The 27,194-nt window shown below is 33.8% G+C and overlaps 2 protein-coding genes across 3 annotated transcripts in view; one reads left to right on the top strand and one right to left on the bottom strand.

The window, feature by feature from the left end:
* Positions 1-27,194, top strand: part of LOC123530206 (uncharacterized) — a 273,691-nt gene that overhangs the window by 31,440 nt on the left and 215,057 nt on the right. The window lies entirely within an intron of this gene.
* Positions 2,546-27,194, bottom strand: part of LOC123530247 (calpain-9-like) — a 40,511-nt gene continuing 15,862 nt past the window's right edge. The window contains exons 4-18 of the mRNA XM_045311019.2: positions 25,648-25,909; positions 24,422-24,602; positions 23,907-23,990; positions 20,611-20,711; positions 19,188-19,265; positions 17,074-17,231; positions 12,390-12,550; positions 11,858-12,069; positions 11,358-11,466; positions 10,106-10,163; positions 9,413-9,540; positions 9,072-9,150; positions 8,629-8,745; positions 7,630-7,682; positions 2,546-5,871 (exon numbers count right to left, since the gene is read on the bottom strand). Of these exons, the coding sequence (XP_045166954.2) occupies positions 5,845-5,871; positions 7,630-7,682; positions 8,629-8,745; positions 9,072-9,150; positions 9,413-9,540; positions 10,106-10,163; positions 11,358-11,466; positions 11,858-12,069; positions 12,390-12,550; positions 17,074-17,231; positions 19,188-19,265; positions 20,611-20,711; positions 23,907-23,990; positions 24,422-24,602; positions 25,648-25,909 (1,808 nt within the window). The 3' untranslated portion in view covers positions 2,546-5,844. The remainder of the gene's footprint in view (positions 5,872-7,629; positions 7,683-8,628; positions 8,746-9,071; positions 9,151-9,412; positions 9,541-10,105; positions 10,164-11,357; positions 11,467-11,857; positions 12,070-12,389; positions 12,551-17,073; positions 17,232-19,187; positions 19,266-20,610; positions 20,712-23,906; positions 23,991-24,421; positions 24,603-25,647; positions 25,910-27,194) is intronic.

The raw sequence follows: 27,194 nt of genomic DNA, 5'->3' as shown, positions 1-27,194 counted from the left end.
ACCGAAATAAATAAAAATCATCCATCCATGTATCAAGTTCCATGAATAAATCTTTTGTACTTTTTTTATAAGTTTCTAACAATCAATATTTTTAACATTCTTTTAGACCACGATAATCCGTAAATAGCCAATCGTAAAGCAGACTTGTACCCGGCCATATTTCATATACAACAGTAGCGTTGTATATATATCGGGTGAAACTTCGGCAAAAAACGCGTGAATTTCGTGTCAATTTACCATCTAACAATACATGCTAACGACGGAGTTAAATGACTTTGCAATATTCTCACCAGTTATCAGTGGGATAAAAATAAGATTGACTTGAAGGTAAATTCAGTTGACAACGTCTAAATATTAATATCGTAAAAATGACCCATGTTTTGGATATCAATAAAAGAGTTCACATGACTGAAATACAAGACTGGAATCACTATACATATAAACATCAAATTGAATTACAAGAAACACCATATTTCTAGAGTAGAACCGACGTGGTAAATACGTAATTTACACATTCACTGAAACGTTTCCAACATAGTGACTTTAATGTTCACTTGTTATAAAATAGATAAATCAGCAGCTCGATCCTTACATTTACAAACAACTGGATCCAGTTGTTCGAAACAGGCGATTGTGCTAACGGTAGATTAACTTTATCAGTATATTTCGACAGTTCAGAAAACTTAGAAATTTAAACAAATGTATTTAGTAAGTATTATAAACAAACATTAAATCATCTTTACAGTACAATTAAAACATCATACTTGTGTTTCCCACCCACCAAGACTAATATCTTGAACAGAAATTTAACAGGCGGTTAGTTTAATAGCTGAATGCAGGATCGTGGGTTCGAGCATCATTGGAGTCACGACCATGACTTCTCACTATATGACCACAGTACTGGTTTTCCCAGGAAACGGACTCGAGAGTGGTTACAATAAGCTTGCAGCTGTCATCACAATCGAGCTAAAACAAATTAGTATAAACTAAACTAAACTAAACTAACAGCCCGTTAAAGTTTCGAACAACTGGGCTCTGTTAGAAAGCAAAACAACTACATCATTATTACAATAAAAGCACGATATAGTTAAAAGTGTCCGTAGTCCTACGAGTATCTACGCACTAACGATATCCTGATAAACAAAATAAATAAATAAATAAATAAATAAATAAATAAAGATCGACACTGGTTCCCGTTTTTATAAGAACAAAAATGAATATAAGCATAATTGTTTTGTCACTTTATACCGATTGTTGAAAAGTGATTTCTAATAGAATCCGATAATTTGTATGTGATTATGTATATCTGTATATTACTAATAAGCACTAGTCCATACTTAAAATACCAGATTACTTCAAACAACATTTTTTTGTCCAACATGTTTACCTCCGATTCGCTGTCAGCCTTTTTGTAGTTTCGGAACCTGGCTATCTTCTTGAATCAACGTATCTGTCATCGTGTTTCGCCAACATGCAAACTCCTCACAAAAACTAATTGTTCAGCAGTTGTTTTTGAGAAATCAATATTTAACTGTTTAGCGTGGATTAAAGTGTTAATGAACGTCAAATTTTAGTAAATCCGGTATTTGAGTAAAACTGAATTTATACAACCTGACCTGCATTCTTTCACATGCACTACTGACAAATAAGCGCTAACGGTACTAAGATAATATCACTCTTATAAAAACACGTTAATCCTAATTTCTATGGAACGCGTGGGACAGTTTTCAATAATTGCAGTTTTTATGTCACGTGGTCTAAGTCGGATAGAAAACTCGTGCCGTTGTTTACGGGATATATACAACTCGCTTTGCTCGTTGTATATATCCCGTAGACAACGGCACTCGTTGTCTATCCTATACAACTATTTGCTGCCACAGCAAAAACACTTGTTGCCATGTAACATAATAAAAAGACAAGTGTCATGTATCCAGTTTTGTTAACAAAATTTAATTGTACCTTTAAAGGTGCATTCCATAGTTCGATTAAATTTTGTTAAGAAAAATGTCACTTTCAATTAAGGTGGTTTAATTACTTAGTATATTAGTTTAAATTCTGGCGCATTGATAAAGGTTATAATCGGTATACTTTCTAATTTATAAATGAGTTATGACTAACTGTCGTCGACGACACTTATTGAAATTATATAGATTACACGGTCAAGCTCTGAAAAAAGGACATTTTTCTTACCCAAATATTTGAACTACTCTTAATGATATTTGAAATAATAATTATTTAAATCAAGATTATATAATACTGGGAATTCAGTCTTCGTTCGAAATCACTATATGATCCTAAAAAGGTTTACGGTCCTCCGTGGAAAATCAGCTGTTATAAAGTAAAGGAATGGAATTTTAACATAAAAACTGCTAACTGCATAGTCTGATACCATGAATCGAAAATTTTGTTGAATGTTTAAAGTGACTTCAATATCATGGAAAGTAACTTTAAAGTTATTATGAAATCCTACTTTGTGTAAACAGGTACAACAGGCAAACCATAAATCTTCACCAGGGGACTAATATGGATAAATAAACACAGTCAATAAAATTAAAATTTATTTCAAATAAAAGGATTTTAAGAACTGATATAATTTGTGGAATGCTTTAGATCTACAATCAATTAATAAAAATAGAAAAGAAATCTCAGACATTTTTAACAGTACATACATGGCTGAATAATTTTGTAACAAAGAAAGTACATTTTAAAACAGATAACATACATAAATGAATTGCAATCTCGATTAATTGGCAGTGGGATAAACACTTGACAAAAATACACGGGTAGAAATTTGCAAACCCAAAACAACCTGCTTCTATGTGTATTAAAGGGCATTCTCAAGTTGAAATATTATCCAATTAACCACAAAATGAAGACCTGTCTGTAAACATGACGGCTTGTCTGAGGTGTGTAATTTCAAGTTTGAAGCATGTTGTGATCCTAGCCTTTGGTCTAATGATTAAAAACAACAGGGGTCATCAAATGACCATAGACAATTTTGGTATAAAGTTTGGTGGTCCTAAGAATAAGGGGTTGAAAACAATATGAGATTCATGGTCAATTAGACATTGTTCTTTCATCTGCTGATCCCCTAAACTACAGGGTGTTATCTCATTACAGATAATAATCCTATGCCGACTGACAGTTCTATGTCTAAGCATTCTCTAGTTATTACTTGGCAATCATTTTCAAAGTCAAGATTGACCTACTGACCCATAAAACACTATAGGTAATTTACTGACCACAAGCAATCATCCTATGAAGTTTAATGGCCATAAAGCAGTGACTTCTTGAATTATTTATCAGAAACTTTTTTCAGTCTCAACATCAATGTGACCTTGACATACCACCTACTGATCTCTATGATAAAATGAACCATATACTAACAGCAAGCAATCATTCTGTAAAGTGTTCTCAAGTTATCAAAACAGAAACCCACTTCCAGTTTTAAGATCATTGTGTTTGTTTGTTTTGCAGAGTTTTAAGTCACACCAACATAATTTAGGTCAAAATTTGGTGGTGGAGAAAGACTCAGGCAAGCAACTGGGTTGAAAAGACCTTAAACAAAGTCACTGTGAACTTGACCTTTGACCTAATGACCCCAGGGGTAATCTACAAACCCTAGGCAATCATCTTATGAAGTTTGACCACTGACCGAAGCATTCTCTAGTTCTTGATGTCCCCCCAACATAATAACATAAGCAGAACCTGAAGGGGCATAATAAAATGATTTACTAGAATACATGTAAATGTTGAAATGTTTACACACACAGCATAGGAACAATTGATCTGGTGTGATTTGGCAATGTCTTGTATTCAACATTCACCTTAACTATAAACAGGGACAAACATCAATTGATACAAAATGGCAATCCTGAACTAAAGGTATTATAAAATATTAAAATTAAGTTTTTGTCATGAAAGTTATTCGTAAGACAATTAAATGTGTGCCTGTGTAAAAAACTAACTGTAAAATTATACCCATATTTCCAAAATATCTACCTTACATAATCTTTCAAAACATAAATTTCTGGTTTAAGACTGGAGTATATTCAACTGCTGTTTATAAATATAGACAAATTAAATGTGTTGTTGTATATAGACAAAATCAAAAGTTTATAAACTTGACAGGGAAAACGTGTTATTACTACTGTTCTGCCAATTACATCTGTATTTTTTCTGTAAACAGATATTGAACAAAATGGAATCATATCAAAATATAATTCAACTGCCTTATTAAGTTATGTCACTGTACACTGACAAGATATGAAAACGCAACAAACAAAGCCCTGAATATATTTCTACTACAAAAAACATCACCTTGAAATGTTCAACACATAAACATCTCGATACTCTATACCCACTGTGTTTCAAATTTACTCATCACAACAGACCGTAAAATTAACACAATATGTATTGAGTATTGAGATGTGTATGTGTTGAAAATTTCAAGGTAATGCTTTTTTGTAGTAAAAGTATATTCAGGCATATGTTTGTTGCGATTTTATATCTCATCAGTGTATTAATTCATTGACCAGAATTTTTGTGTTGTGACAAACCAATTAAATACTCACAAGTCACAGTTACTCATAAAATAAATTTATGAAACAAATTTAAGACCTACACGTAATATAAAATTCAGTAAATATTGTATGTATATTATATAAAATTGATCAAAATAAAAAAATTCATTAGAAATAAATAACATCTACAATGTACATCACTAATCAAAAAAGTTTTTACTGACATAACAATATATCATCATTAAAGACTGAAAAAAGTAAAACATTCAAAACAGCACATGAAATATCACCAGGGTTTCGTTGTTCAAAATTCTTCTGTAAAAATATCTCTAGCAAAACATTTAACTATAACCATACCTATGCCAATCTTCAATAACAAGGTTTAAAGATCATGAAACATAACAAAGCCTAAAAATACATTTTTGTATTATTCTTTTTCTGGCACCCAATACACTGGGACCATATTTATATAATTTAATGAGCTCCGTTTTTAGCATTTAAAACCTTGGTGATTTGTGAACAATGTCAAACAAGTAATTGTTGCAGATTCAAACTATTGAATATTTCAGTATAGTCAAGAACATTTCAGGTTTAGATAATAGTATGTCGACACATAACTGATCACAGTTGTGGTGACAAGTGGTCATTACGTTACCTGAACCTTCTGTCTAATACAGATATTGGGCAACAGCATACCATACAAACCAAGAAAGTACTAGTACATCCTGTTTAAGGATCTGATTTTCGTTTCCATGGTTATACACTTATACAAACTCTTCTGTTTCTGGTAGGTTTACAAAAAATGTGTACTCATTTATCAAGACATTGAAAATTGATAGATTTATAACACCTTTCAGACAGTTCAAATATCAACTGACCCATGGTCAAAAAGCTACTGGCCACCACTTGTCTAAACCAGTCTAAGCACCATCTAAACCAGACTATAATTAACTAGAACCAGTCTGTTTAACAAATGTTTATCATCAGACTGGATCACTGTCTATAACTGTATGTAACACTATATATCATGTTACTATTTTGCTATTTCTACTTTGTTACGGCCTTATTCTTTGCATTTGCACCAACAATACATCAAACACTAACTAAATCAAAAATCCAAATTGACCCACAGTAATAATATGTGGATAAATCAAAACATGTCTTTTTCAAAGAAAATCTCATAATATGATTGTATATAGCTGCCATTTAAAGTGAAATGCGAAGTCCTTGAACAGCACTGTCCACCACACACAGATCACTGTAGATACTGCATGCTTCATTCTCTCATTCCTTCACAACTGTAGTTGCCTTTTCTGCAGATTCAAGTGTAAAGAGACTGTTCTAACCACTGAAGTAGAAAATCAAGGGCATTATTTGTCAGAATTACATGAAGAGGTTACAATATAAAAACAATAACAGAAATGACACCAGTCTCTTATAGCACTAGATGGTGATAGGTCTTCTATGTTCCTTCCTTCTCAAGCACTATGGACAAATCCTTTATAATTATACTAAAACTAATATACTATTTAAAAAATAATAAATCTGTTCCTATATTTTATCAGTTAATAAAATATGGGAAGGAGTTTGGATGCATAGTAATTAAATCACGAGTGCATAGCATGAGTGATTTAATTATTCGCATCCAAACGACTGCCTATGTTTTATTAATTGATAAAATTATTGGAACATATTCATTATTTCGATTCTAACAACGCAAATGATTCGCAATTTACAGTACTACATTTTCAGCGTAATACGTCATTCAGGTCATATGCTGTGTTACAATTTACCCCCTTAGAAAGTGTTGCATAGCCAATGGAACGTATAGATATTTGTTTCTTTTTTATCAGAATTTTGAGAAGTATTTATAAATTAGTAATCTAACAGCTCGCAAACTAATTATGAACAGAATCATCAAATTAGTTGACCCTGTGTTACAAGTGACCAGCTTAACTTTTATATGACGTCACATCATTATGACATACATTTATGACGTCACCGCTAAATCATAATTGAGCTAAATGAATTTGCTCGTAGAGATCAGAACGTATTTTACGGTCCTACACATAAGTCAGTATGACTTTTATCATATTTATGTTTCTGAAAGGCTGTTTTCAACAGTCTGGCCCTGAAATAATTCGTATGTAATGGAACTGAAGTAGAATCTCTTATGTCGCAATCATAGGGGGTGAAATGTAACAGCCAACCATATTTTATCGTAGATTCATGTATAGGCGATTTTGCTATATGTTTATATAGCAATTGTTGTGGATCGTGTTAGAATCAGTATTCTGATTTTTTCAAAATGGATTACAAATGTCCATGCCAACTGCTGTCACTGCTATTATCAATAAAAACCCGGACCTTTCAATAATTACGTAACAAATATTATTACATGACACCTTACAGAAATCACCCATCCACAGTCTATATAACCAGTCTATATTCAACATATGTTTACTGAGCTAGTAGGTCAAAAACATTAAAAAAGCTAGCAAATAAAATGCATCTAGCATAGTATAGTTAACACTGCGTATCAGTGTTAAACGATATAGCAATTTCAATGTGTATATCTGACCACTACTTATTCCCTGCATTGACTTACAGGCTCCTTATAGAAAACTGAAACTAAGGAAGAACCTTCCAAGTTTGAAGCTAAAATGAAAAGAGAATGTAATAAATCTTCACCTAAGGAACCCAGAACTACTACTGTAAACGTTTCACAGTGATCATTGTTTGTTTGTTTAATTTGGGTTTAACGCCGTTTTTCAACAGTATTTCAGTCATATAACAGCGGGCAGTTAACCTAACCAGTGTTCTTGGATTCTGTACCAGTACAAACCTGTTCACCACAAGTAACTGCCAACTTCCCCACATGATTCAGAGATGGAGGACTAATGATTTCAGACACAATGTCGTTTATCAAATAGTCACGTAGAACATACGCCCCGCCCGAGGAGCGAACTTGAGACCCCGCGATCTGTAGACCAACACTCTACCTACTGAGCTAAGGGGGCGGGTCTTCACAGCGATCAGGTCAGTTGGATTGTTCACTGCATCATATGAAATAAAATTTTCAAAACATAAAATACAAACAAATTACCTCTTCTATTGTGAAAGCTGCATGGCCATTTTTCCTATGCTTTTGATAAATATCTGAAAGGAAAAAAGTCATACTTGCTGGGCTTATACATATACTAAGTAACAATATAAGAAATATAAAAAGGATTTCTCAATGTCTCCCAGAATGCTTCACCAGATTTCAAAAGGCAAAAGATTAAAATAACTCACTTTTTAACAATCTTTCATTTAAATAAGATTAGTGATGGATAAATCATTACTTCCAAGCAACAAAGAGAACTACTAAAATGATCTTACTTTTCTCATTTATGTCGTAAGTCAAGCCATCTACATGTGGAACAAATATTAACATTTGTAGGTAACATGGCAAATTTACAGCATACTTTCTTGTGCAACATGCTATATTTACAATGGTATTAAATTTACAAGTTTATATATACATTAATGAGAACAAGAGCTAATAATAAAACATGCCCTCCAATGATGACCTTTCAGAGGTGACAGGTTGCAGAACTTTTAGTCTGAAGTACAGTGTGACTTAGAACTTCAGCTTAATGACCTCTGAAACATTAAAGGTTATTTACTGACAACAGGTAATCATCCTGTGAGACTGGGAGGTCACAGGCATAAGGGTTCTCAATTAATTGATCAGAAACCGTTTTCAATGTCAAGATCAACAACTTTGATTTTGGACATAACTAGGGGTCTTCTACTGGCCACAGGTATTCATCTAATCAATTTTAAGGTTGAATATATTCAGTCAAGATCAATGTGACCTTGACTTTTGACCTGCCAACCCCTAAAACAATATGGGTCATGTACTTATCACAGGCAATGACCCTGTAAAGATGGAAGGCAGTTGGCACAATTGTTCTTTAACTTTAAACTATTGAGCAGAAACCAGTCTACCGACAGACCAGACATGAGCAAAACAATTCGGAGCGGGGTAAGCTGATAGAACCATCATGACTACAGTCTGATCTACACTAGTCTTTATGTACTAATGCACATGAATACTTACTGAATAGCTTCATTAATTTGGCAAGACAACAGTAAAAGTTTTCTACACTAATTTGATTGTGTACATTGGAATACTTGAACACTAGGGCTGCTAAAGTGCTGCTGTTCAACTTGAAACCTGTAAAAATGGATAAAATCAGAACTGTTCCAAATTCCTACTAAAGCAAAAATATAAAATAATGCATATAATATTAATTTTGAACATATACTAAAAGGCTTTAGAAAACTAAGCACATTTTATTGTGTCTCATTTAATTCTGTAACAATAATAACATTTTACAAAGGCATTTTACGGTTACAATCTTTTATTTTGACTTTACTTTAGGCTTATCAACACAACCTTTAAAAACACTAAAGTCTTACAAAATTACTGATTTTCAAAGTGAACTGAAACTAACATGAATTTCTGCTAACATATAGTAAACAGTGTGTAAATTATGTTACCTGCAGACAATAATGCTCTCCTCAACTCAAAGGAACTCATTAGACCAGATTTATCACCATCAAACTGGTAAAATAATTTCTGAAACATGGACAAACACTGACAAATAATTCAAAAACAACTGAATCAGACTGGACAATAAAGTTTACTTTAAGTTTTGGTTTATATCATGTCAAGTACCATCTACATAGTATAAAACAGTAAAAAAATTAAACTCCAGACTTGAATAATAGTTTATAAAGAAGTGAAGTTGAAAACAGCATCAAAGTTATTTAAAAGAGCTCAGAAATTCGTAAAAATCAATGATGACAAAGTTAAAGTAATATAAAGCCTTGCCACTTACTTTCCATGACCGCAAAAGATTCCAGAGGTATAGGAATTCTGTATAACCTAATTTCCCAGAGTTATCAACATCCAGTAAAGAAATAAAACACTTGCATGCCTCCACGCTCAGGTCTTTGTGAAAGGAATCTGTCAAATATATCCAGTAAATGTTAACTAAATAACCAACTGGGGCAAAGAAATAAATTTCGCTGAATGGTAGTGGCAGAAATAATGTTTTCATTATAAAAGGTATTTTCAAATTGTTTCAAACAGAAGTGGGCAGACATTTAATCTGTCATCTATATATTACAATGTGCTGTCCAAAATACCTAAGCTTTGAACAAAACATGTATGTTAACTTGGGTTGCTCCACTGACCTTCCACATTCTACCATGCAAGCCTTTCTTTGACTAGCATCCGGCTGCAATCTATATCCATTTGGCTGAAGCTACTTGCTTGGTAATTACTAATTGCCTCTTGCTGCTTCAGATCGTATGTTCAAGGTGGATATACAAACATACTAACTTCCATTTAACTTTTTGGATTTGCAGAGTTGGCATTTTATATCAGATTACACTGGTGTTCTCAAATACACGATGCTGGTCACTCCTTCCTTGGGAACATAAAACAGACAGTTCAAGTCTGTTTTTAAACTTGCGGAGAAAAGCATGACAAACAATTATTTAATAAAAGATTTAAAGACATTACCCACCTTTTTTAAGGCCATCATTTAAGGATTTCAATAGTTCAAAAGGATTAACCTCCATATCCTGAAAATACAATAAGTAAGATGATGCTTTTGTAGTAAAGTGCTTGTCTCCCCTAAAACATAGTTGTAATAGGCAAGAAGTCCAAAGGGGATAGGAGCCACAGTCAAAGAAACACTGACAGTTGGCTTAGTGACTTAAATGCAATAGGGATCATCTACTTGGCATGCCCAATCATCTCATGAAGTTTCAATGTTCTGGGTCAAGTGTTTCTCAAGTTATTGATTGGAACCATTTTTCCATTTTCTGCCTCCTGTGACCTTGACCTTTGATCCAGTGCCTCCAAAATAAACAAGAGCTGTCCGTAAGACAGCCCGCTCGACATTTCTCAGTGCTTGACTCTGAATTAGAGCTTTGCCAGTAAAAAAAATTCCAAGTTAAAAAGGGACATATTAATTCTGTCAAAATTAAAATCAGAGTTATGGGAATTGTGTCTCCTGGTGTAGTCTTTGATAGAACATAACTGTTTTGAGTTTCAAGTCAAAAACTTTAATAGTAACAGAGATATTTGACTTTATCAAAAATTTTAACAAAAAATTCTAAGTTAAAAAGGGGCAAAATTCTGTCAAAATTCAAATCAGAGTTATTGGGATTGTTTCTCCTGGTGTAGACTTTGATAGTAAATATCTATTTTAAGTTTCAAGTCAATAGCTTTGATAGTAACAGAGATATTTGACTTTATCAAAAACTTTAACCAACGGCAACGCCAGTTTGAGTGCAATAGCTCTACATTTTCTTTGAAAAGTCGAGCTAAAAAGAGTCATCTACTCTGTTGTATGTTCTGGCTCAAGTGGTTCTCAAGTTATTGATTGGGACGGTTTTCCATGTTCAGGCCCCTGTGACCCTGACCTTTGATTGAGTGACCCCAAACATTTAGGGGTCATCTACTCCAGACGCCCTATCACCCAATGAAGTTTGAAGGTTCTAGGTCAAATGGTTCTCCAGTCATTGATTGGAAATGATTTGTGACAGACAGACTGGGTAAAAACAATACGTCTCACCCAGTTTGGGGGTGGCATTAATATAAAGTATTAGTTCTTTCCACAAAATCAAGACGAAGTAAATATTAAAAAAATTTTAATCTCTCGATACAGCTATAAAGCTCCACCGCCTATGACAAACTCCTGCCAACCATTTAGCTAGCAATATATTCTGTACGACAGTAAGTACAAATTGGGAGGTATAAAAATAACTAACCTCTCCAGAGACAGAATAAAAGAAGCGCCTGAACTGCTCCTCCTGTTCATTGTCTGGTTGTGGTTGAGGTAATGAGATCTCTAGTTTTTCAGAAGGCTCATCTGTACCTCTGTAAAATCAAACATCACATAGATATACACCTCAAAATAGTTTCCAAAAGTCAAATTTAAACACACATTTATATTTTATGCTTTAGACATTTTTTTTTAAACTCATAAATTGTTTTAACACGTCTCAATTCTTTTATGAATTCTCTTTAATGTACAGGTTTCATCATTATTACTGGCCAACTTTTCCCCCCAAAATATATAAAGGACAAACATTTATGATATGTTTTAACGATTTTTGTCAATTTGTCATTTACATATATCAGGATTTAAACTGCATACATCATATGAAAAATTTGCTGTTGATAAATTCACAGAATTACACTATCACACTTTAAGACAAGGTCAAAAGTTTTATAAGTAAAATATAAAAAGAATAATCTGATTACTTACTCTGATGAGTTTTTATTCTCAAAGAAGAATCGTAGATAAAATTCTGCTTCTTCATTAACATCATATGTACAAGGAATAATTATATAGTCACCAGGTGGCAGCACTAATCGTTGAATAATTTGTCGAGAATTTACAAACATATCACAGCTAGCAACACGATCATTATGATCAAAATAGTCACGTTTTAATGGCAATTGATGACTTGAAATATACTGAAATAAATACAACATAAAAAATATTATAACTTTAAAATTAAAGTCTTCGACAAAGGGCTTAAAATATATGCAAACCTATTTGTTTTTCTTCAGTTTTATACTAAATACTTTATCACTTACTGAAAGATGTTTCTCCAATTTTAAACTTAAATTTTCCTATACAGAGTTTGTCTGTTGGAAATGAAATGAAATTCAATAAACCATTAAAACTTGGCCCATATATCTTTAGAATCCTATAATAAATTATGCATTTTAAATTGATCTTAGTAAAACAAAATGTGTCATTCTATTTAAAAACGTAATAGCACAGAACTTACTCTATATACAACAAAACCTATATACACCAATCTCTCTCCTTTATTTTTCATTTTTCTTCTGTCTTTCTGCATTAGTTGTATAATAAAACTACACATTTTTTCATCATCCTCATCTGTATCTTGTAATGTTACCCGGAACTGTGGATTGCACCAATGTGTATCTACAGAAAATAAGAATTCTTTGAATAAATTAACATCTCATAGCAAGTCACAAACAAGCAAATTCGATGAATTGGTATCCCCCGCCGAAAGGGATTGAGGTGAGGAATGGCAAAAAAATATTTCTGGCAAAAAGTTAAGGATGTTACTAAGAAGCAAATGATTTCATTAGTCAAAATAATTTTAACAGAAAATGAATGCTTTTTTTTTGGTGGGGTGGAGGCAGCGGGGGTGACTGGGTGAGAGTACAGAATTTCACCTGTTGATTATAAATATTGATGGAAAATTAAAAATGAACACAAAAAAAAAAAAAAAAAAACTGGGTTGGGGGTGGGGATGCATGATCGGGGTGGTGTGGGCAGTACCGAGTGGACAAGTGGAGAGTGCGGTGGGGGAACGGTACAACTTTGCATGCTCATAAATATTCACGAAAGGTTCGAATATAAAATAATAACAAGAAACGCGGCAATGCCACGAAACCAGGTTTTCAACACTTTTCATAAGAATAAACAAGAGTGCCAGAATGTCACAATATACGCCCGTCACAGCAAATTTCTTTACTCTAGCACCTGTATTTGCAGATGTAATTTTAATTTTGTGGTTGTTTAGTAATCATTGTAACTCTTTTGTTTTTCTAAGTCCACAAAAAAACTCCTTACCAGGTAGAGATACCTTAAAATACACCTAAAATTAGAAAGTAACAACTATGTTGTACCACAGAAAAGTGGTCTTGGTTTTTCCCTACGGTCAATTATAAAAAAAGTTACAATATAAGTTATTTATAGTAACAACTAAGGGAGTTTAATCTTAAAAAAAAAATTAAAAAAAAAAAAAAAAAAAAAAAAATTAAAAAAAAAAATTGTAAGTCCACACAGAAATCCTTACCAGGTAGAGATTGGTCAAAATACACCTCAAAATTGGATGTAACATGCATGTTGTACTACAGAAAAGTGGTCTCGATTTTTCCCTATGTCTAGTAATGAAAAAGTTACAATATAAGCTATTTATAGTAACAACAAAGGGAAGTAATTCTAAAGAAGGGAACTGCGCAAGACACTTCGTCTCATGATGGTGTATAATTGTGCCAAGTTACATCAAAATCCCTCTATGCATGAAGAAGATATGCTCCGGACAAAGTTTTCATTCTTGTATCCTTTGACCTTTAAGTGTGACCTTGACCTTAGACCTAGGGACCTGGTTCTTGCGCATGACACTCCGTCTGATGATGGTGAACAATTGTGCCAACTTTCATCAAAATCCCTCCATGCATGTAGAAAATATGCTAACCCTAACTCTAACCCTATTTTTAGTAACAATGACCTTGACCTTGATCCCAGAAACCCCAAAATCAATCCCAAGCTACAACTTTATATAAGTTTTCTATACACCAAGTTTCATCATGATAGCTCATTCCTAAGTTAAGTTATTGACCGGAAACCCTTTTTCTATTTTAAGTAACAGTGACCTTGACCTTGACCCCAGAAACCCCAAAATCAATCCCAGCCTTTGTCTTGATATAAGCTACATACATACCAAGTTTTATTCAAATATCTTTACCGAAACAAAAGTTATTGACCGGAAACCCTTTTTCTATTTTAAGTAACAGTGACCTTGACCTTGACCCCAGAAACCCCAAAATCAGTCCCAGCCTTTGTCTTGATATAAGCAACATACATACCAAGTTTTATTCAAATATCTTTACCGAAACAAAAGTTATTGACCGGAAACCCTTTTTCTATTTTAAGTAACAGTGACCTTGACCTTGACCCCAGAAACCCCAAAATCAATCCCAGCCTTTGTCTTGATATAAGCTACATACATACCAAGTTTTATTCAAATATCTTTACCGAAACAAAAGTTATTGACCGGAAACACCAGTTTGACGCCGCCGCCGCCCGCCCGCCCGACCGACATCTACCCCAATCTAATAAATCAGGTTTTCAACGAAAACCTGGTTAAAAAGGGAATTTTTTTTTGGGGGGGGGGGACGGGGAGGGGTTGTGACCAAGGCAAGGTGGTGACCAGGTGTGGGTACACAACTTCAGATGTTTATACTAAATGTTCATGGAAAAGAATGAAAGAAGTTTAATGAAATTCTACCAATGGGTTGGTTTGTTATGTACAAATCTGTAGATTTTTAAACAATTAAAGGGCAATAACTCTAAGGAAAATTGACCAATTGAAAAATAACACGACAGGCATCATCAAAGTTTGTTGGTTCATATTTATTATAAGTTTCATGAAATTCTACCAGCTTGTTACTGAGAAATGGTTGCAGACGTGGATTTTTCATTAAATCAAGGGCAATAACTCTAAGGGAAACTGACCAATCCGATAAAAAATTTGACGGGCATCATCACAGTATGTTGGTGCATGTTAGTTTCAAGTTTTATGAAATTCTACCTGATAGTTACTGAGAAATGGCTGCGGACGGACATTTTGGGGTATTATTGATTAAATTAAGGGCAATAACTCTAAGGGAAATTGACCAATCAAAAAAAAAAAAACTAGACGAGCATCATCGCAGTATGTTGGTTCATGTTTATTTCAAGTTTCATGAAATTCTACCTGAGAAATGGCTGCGGACGGACTGACAACGCCATTTCAATACCCCCCTCCCGATATCATCGGCGGGGGATAATAAACTTTTCTTTTCTTAGTTTGGTGACTTGATAAACTCCCTTACATTCATGCCATGAACACAACTGATGAAAGTAAATCTAGTACTGTGGCTTTGAAATTATCAAGCTTTAAGAACTCAAGGCCGATGGATTTCATAAGGAATTGTGTTATTTCAGCTAAAAATTTCACAACCTCCGCACAGTAATATTGTCAAACAATCATCCCTGCCTTCAAGCAAATCTCGTGACGATGGTACAACCATGTGATCCTAAAATGGCGGTGCGCTTGGCAACGCCGAGTAAATCAAATGCTTGCCTTAATCTACAGTCAAATTGACATTTATGTCACAACCTTTAAGAACATAATGGAAGTATTTGATATATCTATATTTTGCAGTATGCCACTTGTCAAATTTTCTTACTGTACTGAAAATACCATCAAGTTATTTCATTGTTTACATTTTTATCAGGTGCGCGTCACAACACCAGAAAAAGAAGTTAAGTTTTTTTTGCTCGTTTTACAAACAAAATGCATAATATTTAACTACTGAGATAAAAACTTTGTACAACAAAATTAAAATAAAGAACAAGAGGGCCATGAAGACCCTGTATCGCTCACCTGACCTATTGACCTAAAGATCATCAAGATTAATATTCTGACCAAGTTTCATTAAGATATGGTCAGAAATGTGGCCTCTAAAGTGTTAACAAGCTTTTCCTTTGATTTGGCCTAGTGACCTACTTTTTGACCCCACATGACTCAGATTTTAACATGACCTATAGATCATCAAGATTAACATTCTGACCATGTTTCATTAAGATATGATCATAAATGTGGCCTCTACAGTGTTTACCAGCTTTTCCTTTGATTTGACCTGGTGACCTAGTTTTTGACCTCAATGACCCAGACTCAAACTGGACCTTGAGATCATCAAGATTAACATTCTGACCAAGTTTCATGAAGATATAGTCATAAATGCTGCCTCTACAGTGTTAAGAAGCTTTGATTCGACCTGGTGACCTAGTTTATGACCCCAGATGACCCAATATCGAACTTGTCCAAGATTTTATTGAAGACAACATTCTGACCAAGTTTCATTAAGATTAGGCCAAAATTGTGACCTCTAGTGTTAACAAGCTTTTCCTTTGATTTGACCCAGTGACCTTGTTTTTGACCCCAGATGACCCAATATCAAACTTGTCCAAGATTTTATTAAGGGTAACATTCTGACCAAGTTTCATTAAGATTGTTTTTTTGTTTGTTTTTTTTTTTGGTTGAATTTTCGCACCTATACATGGAAGGTCATATGGCGACTTTCCAGCTTTAATGGTGGAGCCCAATTTATACGTGGTGGCAGTGTCTACTGTACCGATAAGGGGAAGTAACAATGTGTTGGAGTTTGAAAATATCAATTTTTAAGTTTCACATGAATGTTCAATCAATCTGACAAGTAACCATTAACCCTTATCATGTTAGACATGACTGATTCTGCCTTTGCGACCAGTGTAGATCATGATCTGCCTGCACATTCATGCAGTCTGATCAAGATCTCCACTGTTCGCCATTTAGTCAGTTTCTTTTTTAGGAAAGCACCCCTTTTAACAGTTAATGGTACTTTCCAAATTGAAAGATTGACAAGTCCATTATAGAAATTTAGCAGGGTAAGCATTAATAACCTTGTTGAATAAAATGATCAGAAACTCTTAATATTACTTTTACCTGAAACATGTACTATCTTTAACAAAACATAACCAAAAGTAATGTTTCAACAGCTCCTATGAAACCTGGACTTCAATATTTTTTCTATTATTTATGCATACATGTATCACTTTACAAGGTGTGTATGTATCACTTTTCCTAGTGTGTATCAAATGCAAATGTGAACATGTGTATTTATTCTCACCTCTAAGAGTAGGTCTACCCCCAGCACTAAAACCTTTCAACCATCTACCATGGAACTCTGTGGTGTGCCACTGTCGGGGCATGTCTATTGGGGAATCAGGTGTCAAGTTACAGATATCAACTGTGTCAAAATTCTTTAAGAAATCATTAAAATCCATCCTGAAAAATGTAAATTTACTGCTGATAAAAAAAAATACTGTATGTCAGGATACTGGTTATATGACCCAGGGAAGTGCCTACGCCTTTAGTATCTTGAACAATGGTTTGGGTCCAATCGCTAAGGTGACTATGTCTTAGACTAGCTGACAAACGATGTAGAATGTCCTTTGTTAAAACGTAGAGCTGGTGAGACCAAATATCTCAGATATAGAATTTTCCTCTGGCTACCTTGCCTAAATGATTCGTGTACCAATGATTCGTAAATGATTTTAATTATGAGCTAGACAATTTCAGGGATCAGGCAGATCACTAAATGTTTCAAACTAACAATCTTTAATTAAAAATGATTAGCTCAAACTCCTATAGGCTGGAGACTCTATACTTGACTGGTCTTTTTGTTGAAGTTCCCGTCAGACAATGTCTTTGAATCAACAACATACGAGTCCTATCGCATAGATGCTCGGCCTCTGTCCTCTCAACTCTATATGAATGCCCTGATTCCTGGATGCTCAGCGCCTATGTGCTATCATATGTAGCATTCAACTACCATATAGGTATTATCCCCGATGCCTTGGCTGTACTTCGCCAATAATGCTGAACCGTCTATAAGCTGGAACTCTCCTACTATCTCAGTAGATTACCAAACTCTGGGTCTCTGTCTCAGCTTCCCGATGCTCAGCCTATATATGCTATCGTCTATAGCATTCAATTACCTTTAAGGTAAAGCTCCTATGCGCTGGCCCTATAGCTCGAAACCTTAACGAAATTCTGCTACTCTTCTTTAGTCTAAGAACTTCCAAAGTCTTCTTTTTAATAATTTATCCGCCCTGACAGGGTGACTGCAATAGTCTCCTTCTCAAGGTACTGGGATAAATTATTAGTTGAATCCTCGATGTGTCTTCTTCAACCGCTGGATACCGAATGAGCTCTCTATCATTCATCTACCTATTTATACCCCAGCAGACGTGCTATTTTTAGAACTTGTTTCTGATTGGTCCAAATTTAAACACAACGTCTTACAACGAGTACCTGCTCTATTAACTATCTGGTTCCCTTTTAACTTTTGTATATGACAATGTGCGAAGCAGGGACCCAGTCATCCATATAATAAACCCAAATCAGCCATAAATGACCCAAATTCTATTATTAACAGCAATTCAACAATAATTATAGCAAAGATAGCATGGAAATGGAGTCGAGCACTATCTGTGCTCTTATGTTACGTAATCAATACATCAATTATATAAATTATTCTGACACTGTATAAAATATCACCTAACAACTGGGTATTTCCTTACCCTTTTAGTGTATCAAGTGTAAGCAAATTTCCCGCAAGTCAGAACAAATGTACATTCCCTTCTCTCCCTCAAGGTTCATTTCAACTCAATAACATGTAACATGTCTAGCACTGATATTATGAACATTATGACCTTTAAGATCTGCAAGTCATGTTGCATTAAAATGTAAGAAAATACAATGTCTTCTATAAACTGTTCTATTTTATGCTGTTTAGACAAGAACATAGAGAATAGTTATAACAATTACCATTGTCATCTTTAAGTATATAAATACAGCAGATGTTATTTTGTGATTTATACATAGTTATAATGCTATGTACAGCATTTTGTGAACTTCTAACATTTAATGATAGAGAAAGACTTCAGGTGTACTCAGACAATATCCTGCAAGCATGACTCCGGAGCCAACAGGCCCTAAGTTCAGTCTCTAATAAGTATTACATGTACAGTCAAACCTGTGTTAAAGACCACATCTGAACAGAGACCACCTGGCTCTAAAGATCACATATTTTGTTTCCCATTTTAACATTTACAGTGCATTTTAACCTGTGAATAAAGACCACCTCCCAATAAAGACCACATTTTGGCTCTCCCAAGGGCGGTCTTTATAGACAGGTTTGACTGTATTAGTATCTTAGATATAAAATAATGAATATACCAGAATTCTCCTTCGTCCCTGAACACCAAGCCCATCCTCTCCTTTTCATGATCAGGTATACTGTTCCATTCTGCTGACCTGTCATTACACACATAAATAAACAAGTAATTAATCACATAAATACAAATGCTCAAAATTAAACAATGTTTTCCATTCAGTGTGTGTTTTTTTCAGGCAAATTTGAGGTTGAAATTGGGTCCCAATCCCAATGGCCAACAATATACTTTTTCCCAATTTCAAAGTTAAAATTCCCAAAGTTAAGAAGAAAAAAAAAACCTTTTTCCTTTTTCAACCAAGACTTTACTAGCTTGGCCCCATTCCTAAACCAGTGGAAAAAATAATGTAAATAATTTTCTGTTGCTAGAGGAAAACAGCTGATGAAAACATGAACAAGTGGACCATAACCTTTAACCATTTGACCTGACAGAACTAAACAAACATTAAAAAACTCCATGTAAAAAGGAAATATCTTAAACCACCTAAACACAGTTAGTCATTTTTTTAAAGAGATGTAGCCAGAGTGAAACATGACCTGGTGTTCACAAGTGAAACAGTTTGATCTTACATGTAGAACAAACAAATTTTCTTTTAATTCCCTGTCTTTTCTTTGGTTATAACCACATTTTACCCATTTTGTGGTTTCATGCCAATGAGAAATATATTTGATATTTTTCAATGTGAAATTACCACAAATATTTCAATGATTCACCACAATGGTCATGTAACAAGTTTTCAGTCAAAATAGAGGAATTTCAGTGCAGAAATTTTAAGTGTATAAATTCATCAGTACATTTTTTTTTATTTCAAGTTGTTTTTAACTGCAGAGACAATAAGACATATTATAGCGCTGGTAATTAACAAACAGGACAACAAGTGATTGAGCAGTAAGTGACTTGAATTGCCTCTCGTTTTCTGCCTACAACTTTCAGCATAAAAAAAGTTTTGTTGTTTTTTTGTTTTGTTTTGGGCTTAGCACTGTTTTTCAATAGTATTTCAGTTATGTAACAGCTGGCAGATAACCTAACCAAAGTTTCTGGATTCTGTAACAGTACTAACTTGTTCTCGACAAGTAAATGCCAACTTCTCCACATATATCAGAGGTGGAGGACGAACTATTTCAAGCACAATGCATTTTATCAAATCCTCAAGGAGAACATATGCTTCATCTGGGATCAAAATCATGACCCTGTGATCCATAGAATTGCACTCTCCCTATTAAGCTAACAGGGTGGGCAAAAAAATAAATAAAGGAAAGTCTGCAAAAAATATAAGAAATATAGGAGGTCAACATATACATATGAGAAAAAACCTCTGTTTTTTGACATTTCAAACAAGCATATTTACAGTTGTATTGACAGGCTGACAGCAAAATTTAATTAATTAACTAAATGAGGAAATGTGGAAAACAACACTTGCTACAGACCTGTCACCCCAAGGTCCTCTCCACTCCACTCTACTGCCCCAGGGATTTCTCACCCTGATCAATGTGACTGGTACCTGGCCTCTATCTGACATCAACAGTATCTGAAAATATTTATTTATATATATAAATACAGCAAATTATTTCTTATATAACAAGAGCACCGTCTTTCAGGTGCAGACGCTCATCTGATTTTTTGTCTCTGTACAATAGAATTTATATTGTTCTACCTGTGTGTTTTATGATATTTTCTAAGTCCAAAAGGGGCCATAATTCTTGCAAAAAGCAATGTAGAGTTACGGTACTTGCTGTGCACAGTCAGCTTTTAATGGCAAATAACTGCTTTTTTTGGCCTAAAAAAAGATTTGTGTCCAGTAACATGCTCAAAAAAATTTGGGTAGGCAGGTCAGTAATTTGTTGGGGTTTTTTGGATTTTTTTTATTAAGTGGGACTTTTTGGAAATTAGTTTTGTGTCAAAAAATAAATACAAATAAGGGGGTATGCTTTAGGGCATCAGTAAGTTGATTTCTAACATCACTGACCATGTTTAAGGCATAAAAAGTGCTGTTTTGCAACCTTTTGATATAAAGTTGAAAAAAAAAATCTCCAAGTCTTTATAAAAATATAAATTTGAGGATTTGATGCAATACTGTTGTAAATAAAGAGAGTATTACAATAGTACTTCAACTTTCATACTGTTATCATAGCTGTTGAACAGATGAGATAAAATCATCAACAATACCATATATGAACTAAAATTCTGTATGCACTTTTGATTTTTGGCATTTTCAGAAGGCAACTAGAAACACCTTAATCATGTTATCAGGGTTAGGATAATTAAAGATTATCTTTTACAACGTAACTTCTATTTATAAACAACTCTGCATTTACAAAGATAGAGAAGAATAAAACTAGGGGGGGGGAAATAGTTGTTCTGATCAAATATTTTATTTGTGAATCAACACACTGGCCTTGGCAGGTGCAATATGCAAAAAAAATTTAACCGAATTGTTCATACTGTAATTCAACTGTATACAAAATGTAATATTATTCCCTTTAATAGAGTAAATGGTTCAACTCGCATCCCTCTGCACAGTAATAAGTTTGACTGGCACAATTCATGACCAAACTGTTTTTTTACATGTACAAAGCAATCATCAGGGCATTTGATTTTATACAATCATGTTGTATCATCTTTCAAACTCAAAGTTACAATTTCTACATTGTATGTAAAATGTGATTTTATCATGAAATGCTGGTGATGCATAGTATTTTAGTGTTTACAAACAGTCAGATTTCATGATAGTACTCAGATAACCATCTTGGAATTCAATTTATCTGGAATAATCTTAAACTGTTTAAAAGACAACAAATGTTAAATTTATGATTAAGATTAACTGGACTTGTAATTTTATACAGGTACTGACTGGCCTTATGATTTTTTATGTGGTAAATCTAATTTAAGAGACCTTGAAGAAATATAATTTATTTATTTAGAATGTTAGACCCAACTAAAGATGATGTTCAAAATAGTGTGCTGTGTATATGGATCATAAAAAATAAAATGTTACTGTAACATAAATTGTGATAAAAAATGTTCGCACACATTCTACGCCTGCCCAAGTCACACACAGTCAATATTTTCATTCACTGGAATACTGTTATATTACTTGAAATTAGAAATATATTTTAACAGATATGTTTTCAATTTTTCACTTTAGCCCAGTTTACATAAGGAGGCATGTAATAAAAATGATCATATTTATCATGTATAAAAAATCTTTTATTCAAGGATATTTCCTCACAGTAAAACACCTTAATTGGATACTTGACTAGTATAAATGTAGCAGGTTATTCATTTTATGCAATAACGATAACTTTTTTCTGTGTTTTTTTTCTTCGTGTTTTTAAAATCTTTAACATCAAAAACATTATATCAATATCTGACAGAAAACCTGCACCAACACTGACCGAATTATAACTAAATTACCAGACCACAATCCTATCTCGTTACATTTAATTACATATTTAACATACTGATAATATTTTTATGATCATTTTTGTAATTTATGTGATTAAGTCAACCAGGTATCGTAGTATGAAGTTTATACCTGTAAGTCAGTCAAACTGTATACAAATCAATCAAACCTGGTTCAATTTATGTCAATTACAGTTTAATATCTCATAAATTATGTAACAGAACTTAAAATGAATGCATTTATTGCAAAAACAGGTAGTTTAATTGATAAACAAGGAAGCTGTATGTGTTTGCAGTGTCAATATTTGTTTTTATAGTCTATAAAGTTCAGTGCATATCTCATGATTCACAACTGGGGCATTCATTGCAACAAGCATTAAGTTCATAGAGCAATTGGGTTATTCAACATTCAAATGAATGGTCAAAAGTCAAACATACTAAACAAGTGAACACTTTACATCCATAAAATATCGTGAAACACTACGCCTTGCATGTGGAAACCTACAAATTCCCTACCAAGCAGCATTTGTTATACCTGCTGTTGTAGGAAAAACATTTTATACATTTGAAACTACATTTAAATGACCTGCATACTTTTCAAATAACCAACAATCTATAACCCAGGTTTTAAGGAAAAAAAGCTCTTGTACTTTTAACATTAACCTTGATCTACCTTTTGTGACTGACAGATGGACAGAGAGAGAGCACACAGACTGCCATATGGAAAGACAAAATAAAATGATATGCATACTCTCCATATTGGCCGCTATCCATGTCACAGGTTTCATAAAAAAAATCATGTGTACTTTAGAGGTTATGGCAGATGGGAACAAAGAAGAATGGAAAAACAATAAGTGATGTGCATGTTCTGCATATTTTCTCTTATCTATGTACAAAGTTTTTTGAAATATTCTTTTACTTTTTAATTTACTGCAAACTACATTTTGTCATATTTTTGGACTTTTTGTTGGCAAAGAAACTTAATACATTTGTCAGCTTGAGTGTTACTGATACGGGACTAGTAAATTAAATGACTTATTTAATCAAGAATGTATAAATTATTATATATGATCAGTTGATTTTTTCAACAGAAAAACTGCTAACCCTTTGAACTTTTTTTTTATCTATCATCATTAGGTACGTGACTCTAATAAACATGTCAATGATGGTACTTTACAGTAATATATATATTTGGCTGAAACTTTTGTGTGACTTTAATTTTTGCAAAAGTTTCCCATTCATGAAAATCACAAACATTTCCATGCTGCAAAATTAACCACTTATCCATTACAATGAATATTAATTTGGATGGACTATTTACCTCTCTGAGGTCTGTAATACTGTATGCATGCCCAGCTATCAATCCATTTGGCATTTCTGTCTCCGTAGCTGACCCTTTCAGGGACTAAAATAAAGATATTTGTATGTAGCAGTTTGAAGCAATCTAAAAGTATATATGAACTATCATAATTATGGCAAACATTTGTAACTAGTTGAAAATCTTTCCAGAGGGTAAAATAATGGAGAGAAAACTTGATACATGTTGTTTTGTAATATATTTTTTGTATTACTCAAACTGAGCACAATATTCAACAGGATATTTCAAGCTGCAATTTTGTGCATACATGCTGTGGTTATCATTATGACACCAGTGTTGGTTTTCTAAGACTGTAGAGTGATTCAAATTTACATAAACCATTCTTCTTAACTGAGCCAAAATAAGTGAACTTTGTAAGAACCTCAATTAATCGAGAAAATCTGATCAAACAACTTCATTTCAGGGTTACCTCCTTCAAATAAATTCGCCATCATCTATAATGGAAATTCAATACTTACATTTATTCCACAACCAATCAATGACTGTCTATCGAGAGCTTTGAACAGAATATTTACAATATTTCTTGGCACATCGGTATTTGGCCCACGTAAAATATAACCCTCAGTTATTCCCCCTGTGAAGTCTGTCAAGGCATCAGCAACATTACCTCCCTTTAAGGCCTCATATGAACCATACAATCTGAAATGAAAATAAAGACAACATTTGAACCTTTTATAAAGCAACGGTTCATAAACTTGCAAAAATTCTAATGTAACACTGAGAAATATTCATGAAATATAATAATTATGCATTCACTGGTATAATTTCTTGTTATTTGCAGTCAACCACATTTCCTGTACTTTCACTGGTTTTGACTTTCTTGAGGACTACAGTTTGAAATTTTAGGGACCACAAACAGGACTGCCAAAAAAGGTCTCCTTATAGAATGATAGTTTGATAAACTCTGGTAAATTTAGAAAGACAAGTAATATGTTGTACTATTGCTATACCATGTTTACCAAAGTTTGAAACTGTGATAAATATTGTTCAAGAATTGGTTTTTAAGATGTAGAACACGTCTTTAACTGACTTGCAATTGTTTGTTTGCTTAACTGGTTAAGACAGGATATAAGAAAACATTAGCAAACAAACTCACTAATTAGATGAGATGATGAGATATACTTTTATTTTATACATATATTAAAACACAAATTTTTTTACTGGGGGTAGTGGGGGGTGGGGGTAACTTCACATTGACTTAATCTATAGGTTCTACAATTTTACTATCCTTCACTTGTTTTTGTTCATATTTAATAACAGAAAACTGATGTCAGAACATGCAAACTACACATTGTGAGAAACAATGGCTACTCTGTATTGACCTTAATATTCCCGATAATTAATTAATAAGCCATCACCTGACAAATGTCTGTAAATGGTGTTGCATGAGATACAGATGAGGAAATAATTTTACACTACTGATAACTGCCTTAAATGGGAACTGAACAAACTGGTCATAGGGGAAACACATAGGAAAATAGAAATAGTTAGAACTACATGATAATTTCAACTGAAGAATGTTCAATGTTTCCTTCACAGGCAAAATAGTATTAACTTGCTATTATACAATAAAATAAAATATTGTAAAAAAACATTTTGTTTTGCATTTCTGGTTAATATGTTGTTTGTTTTTTTTGATACCTGATTTTATAAGTTGATGAAATGTAAGGTATACAATTCTTACTTGGCATAAGCTTTCTCCAGCAGAGCTCCCCAAAATTCTGTTTTCTGGTGCGAATGTATGAACATCAGTTCTCCCCTGTATGTTGGTAATCTATCATCAACAATAACCTCCTTCCACTTTCCAAAATGCCAGAAGTTGAACCGAAACAGACCAGCATACCAGCCATCCTGGAACCCCTGGTCAGCCGGAACTATCCGACGGAACAACTCCTGGTGGTCAGGACTAGTGAGGCAGGCAACAGCAGCAACCACCCAACAATCACCTGAAACAATTAAAAAAAGTTTAAAGTTTTGATTAGCTGATGACGCAAAACTGTTAAATCAGCAAGAAGTAAAAGTGGAATCTCATTCAGCCATGGCCAAAATCAATGTTACAAAACTGATTTCCATTGCAGCCTGTCACTGCGTTTATCAGCCATAGCTACTAAGAGACTCTGAAAAAGGGGATCAAACAAGTTTATCAGCTAAGGCTACTAAATGTTTTGAATATTTCAAACAGGAAAACAACACATTAACAGAGTTTATCAGCCACTATTGTACAGCAAACTAGGAAAAATAGGGTCAGTCAAGGGTTATATTGTAGCAACCTGTGTCAACAGCCAGGGCTATTACTGTAGCAAAATGGAATGCAGGCATCAACCAGACAATCAAAGTGGCATCAGCCAAGTTTATCAGCCAAGACTACATTTTTTAGCAACCTAGAAAATACACAAACATGCCTCACCCAAGTTTATCAGCTAATGTAACTAAGTTTCTCAGTCAAGGCTACAATTGTCAATGGTAGCAACCCAGAAAACATGTAGCAGCCAAGTTTATCAGCTAAGGCTACAACTTTAGCATGGGAAAAATGCACATCATCAAGGTTTATTAATTATTAGCCAAGAGTGTTATCTGTTTTCATTGAGTTTCATGTTGCACGTAATTTAGGTCATATGACCACTTTCTAGATTTGACGGTGGAGGAAGACCCTAGGTGCCACTCCGTGCATTATTTCATCATGGGCGAGCACCTGGGTAGAACCACCGACCTTCCTCACATGAAGAATTCAACACCCTGACTAAGGCTCAAACCTACATCAGTGTGAGGCAAGTGATTCGAAGTCAGCAACCTTAACCACTTGGCCACGGAGGCCCCTCAAGGCTTTTATTGTAGCAACCTTAAAAAGCATGCATCTGACAACCAAGACTACAATTGTAGCAACCTCGAAAACACAAATCAGTCAAGTTTATTAGCCAAAGAACCATTGTACCAATCAAGAAAACATGCATCAATCTGATTTATTAGCCAAAGAACTATGTAGTTACCTAGAACACAAACATCAGTCAAGTTTATTAGCCAAAGAACTATTGTAGCGCTCAAAAATAAATGTAATATTAATGATCAGTCAAGATTATCAGCCATGACTGCAACTGTAGCAACTTGGAAAACAGACATCAGCAAAGATTATCTGCCAAGACTATGGTATCCAGAGGACTATTACCTGATACTGCTAGCTTGGCTGGTAAACTCAGAAAATGTCTGCAATAGCAGCAAAAGTAATGGATATAT

The sequence above is a fragment of the Mercenaria mercenaria genome, chromosome 1 (genome assembly GCF_021730395.1).
Source record: "Mercenaria mercenaria strain notata chromosome 1, MADL_Memer_1, whole genome shotgun sequence".
NCBI classification, from domain to species: domain Eukaryota; kingdom Metazoa; phylum Mollusca; class Bivalvia; order Venerida; family Veneridae; genus Mercenaria; species Mercenaria mercenaria.
This window is presented reverse-complemented; position numbering and strand designations above follow the sequence as displayed.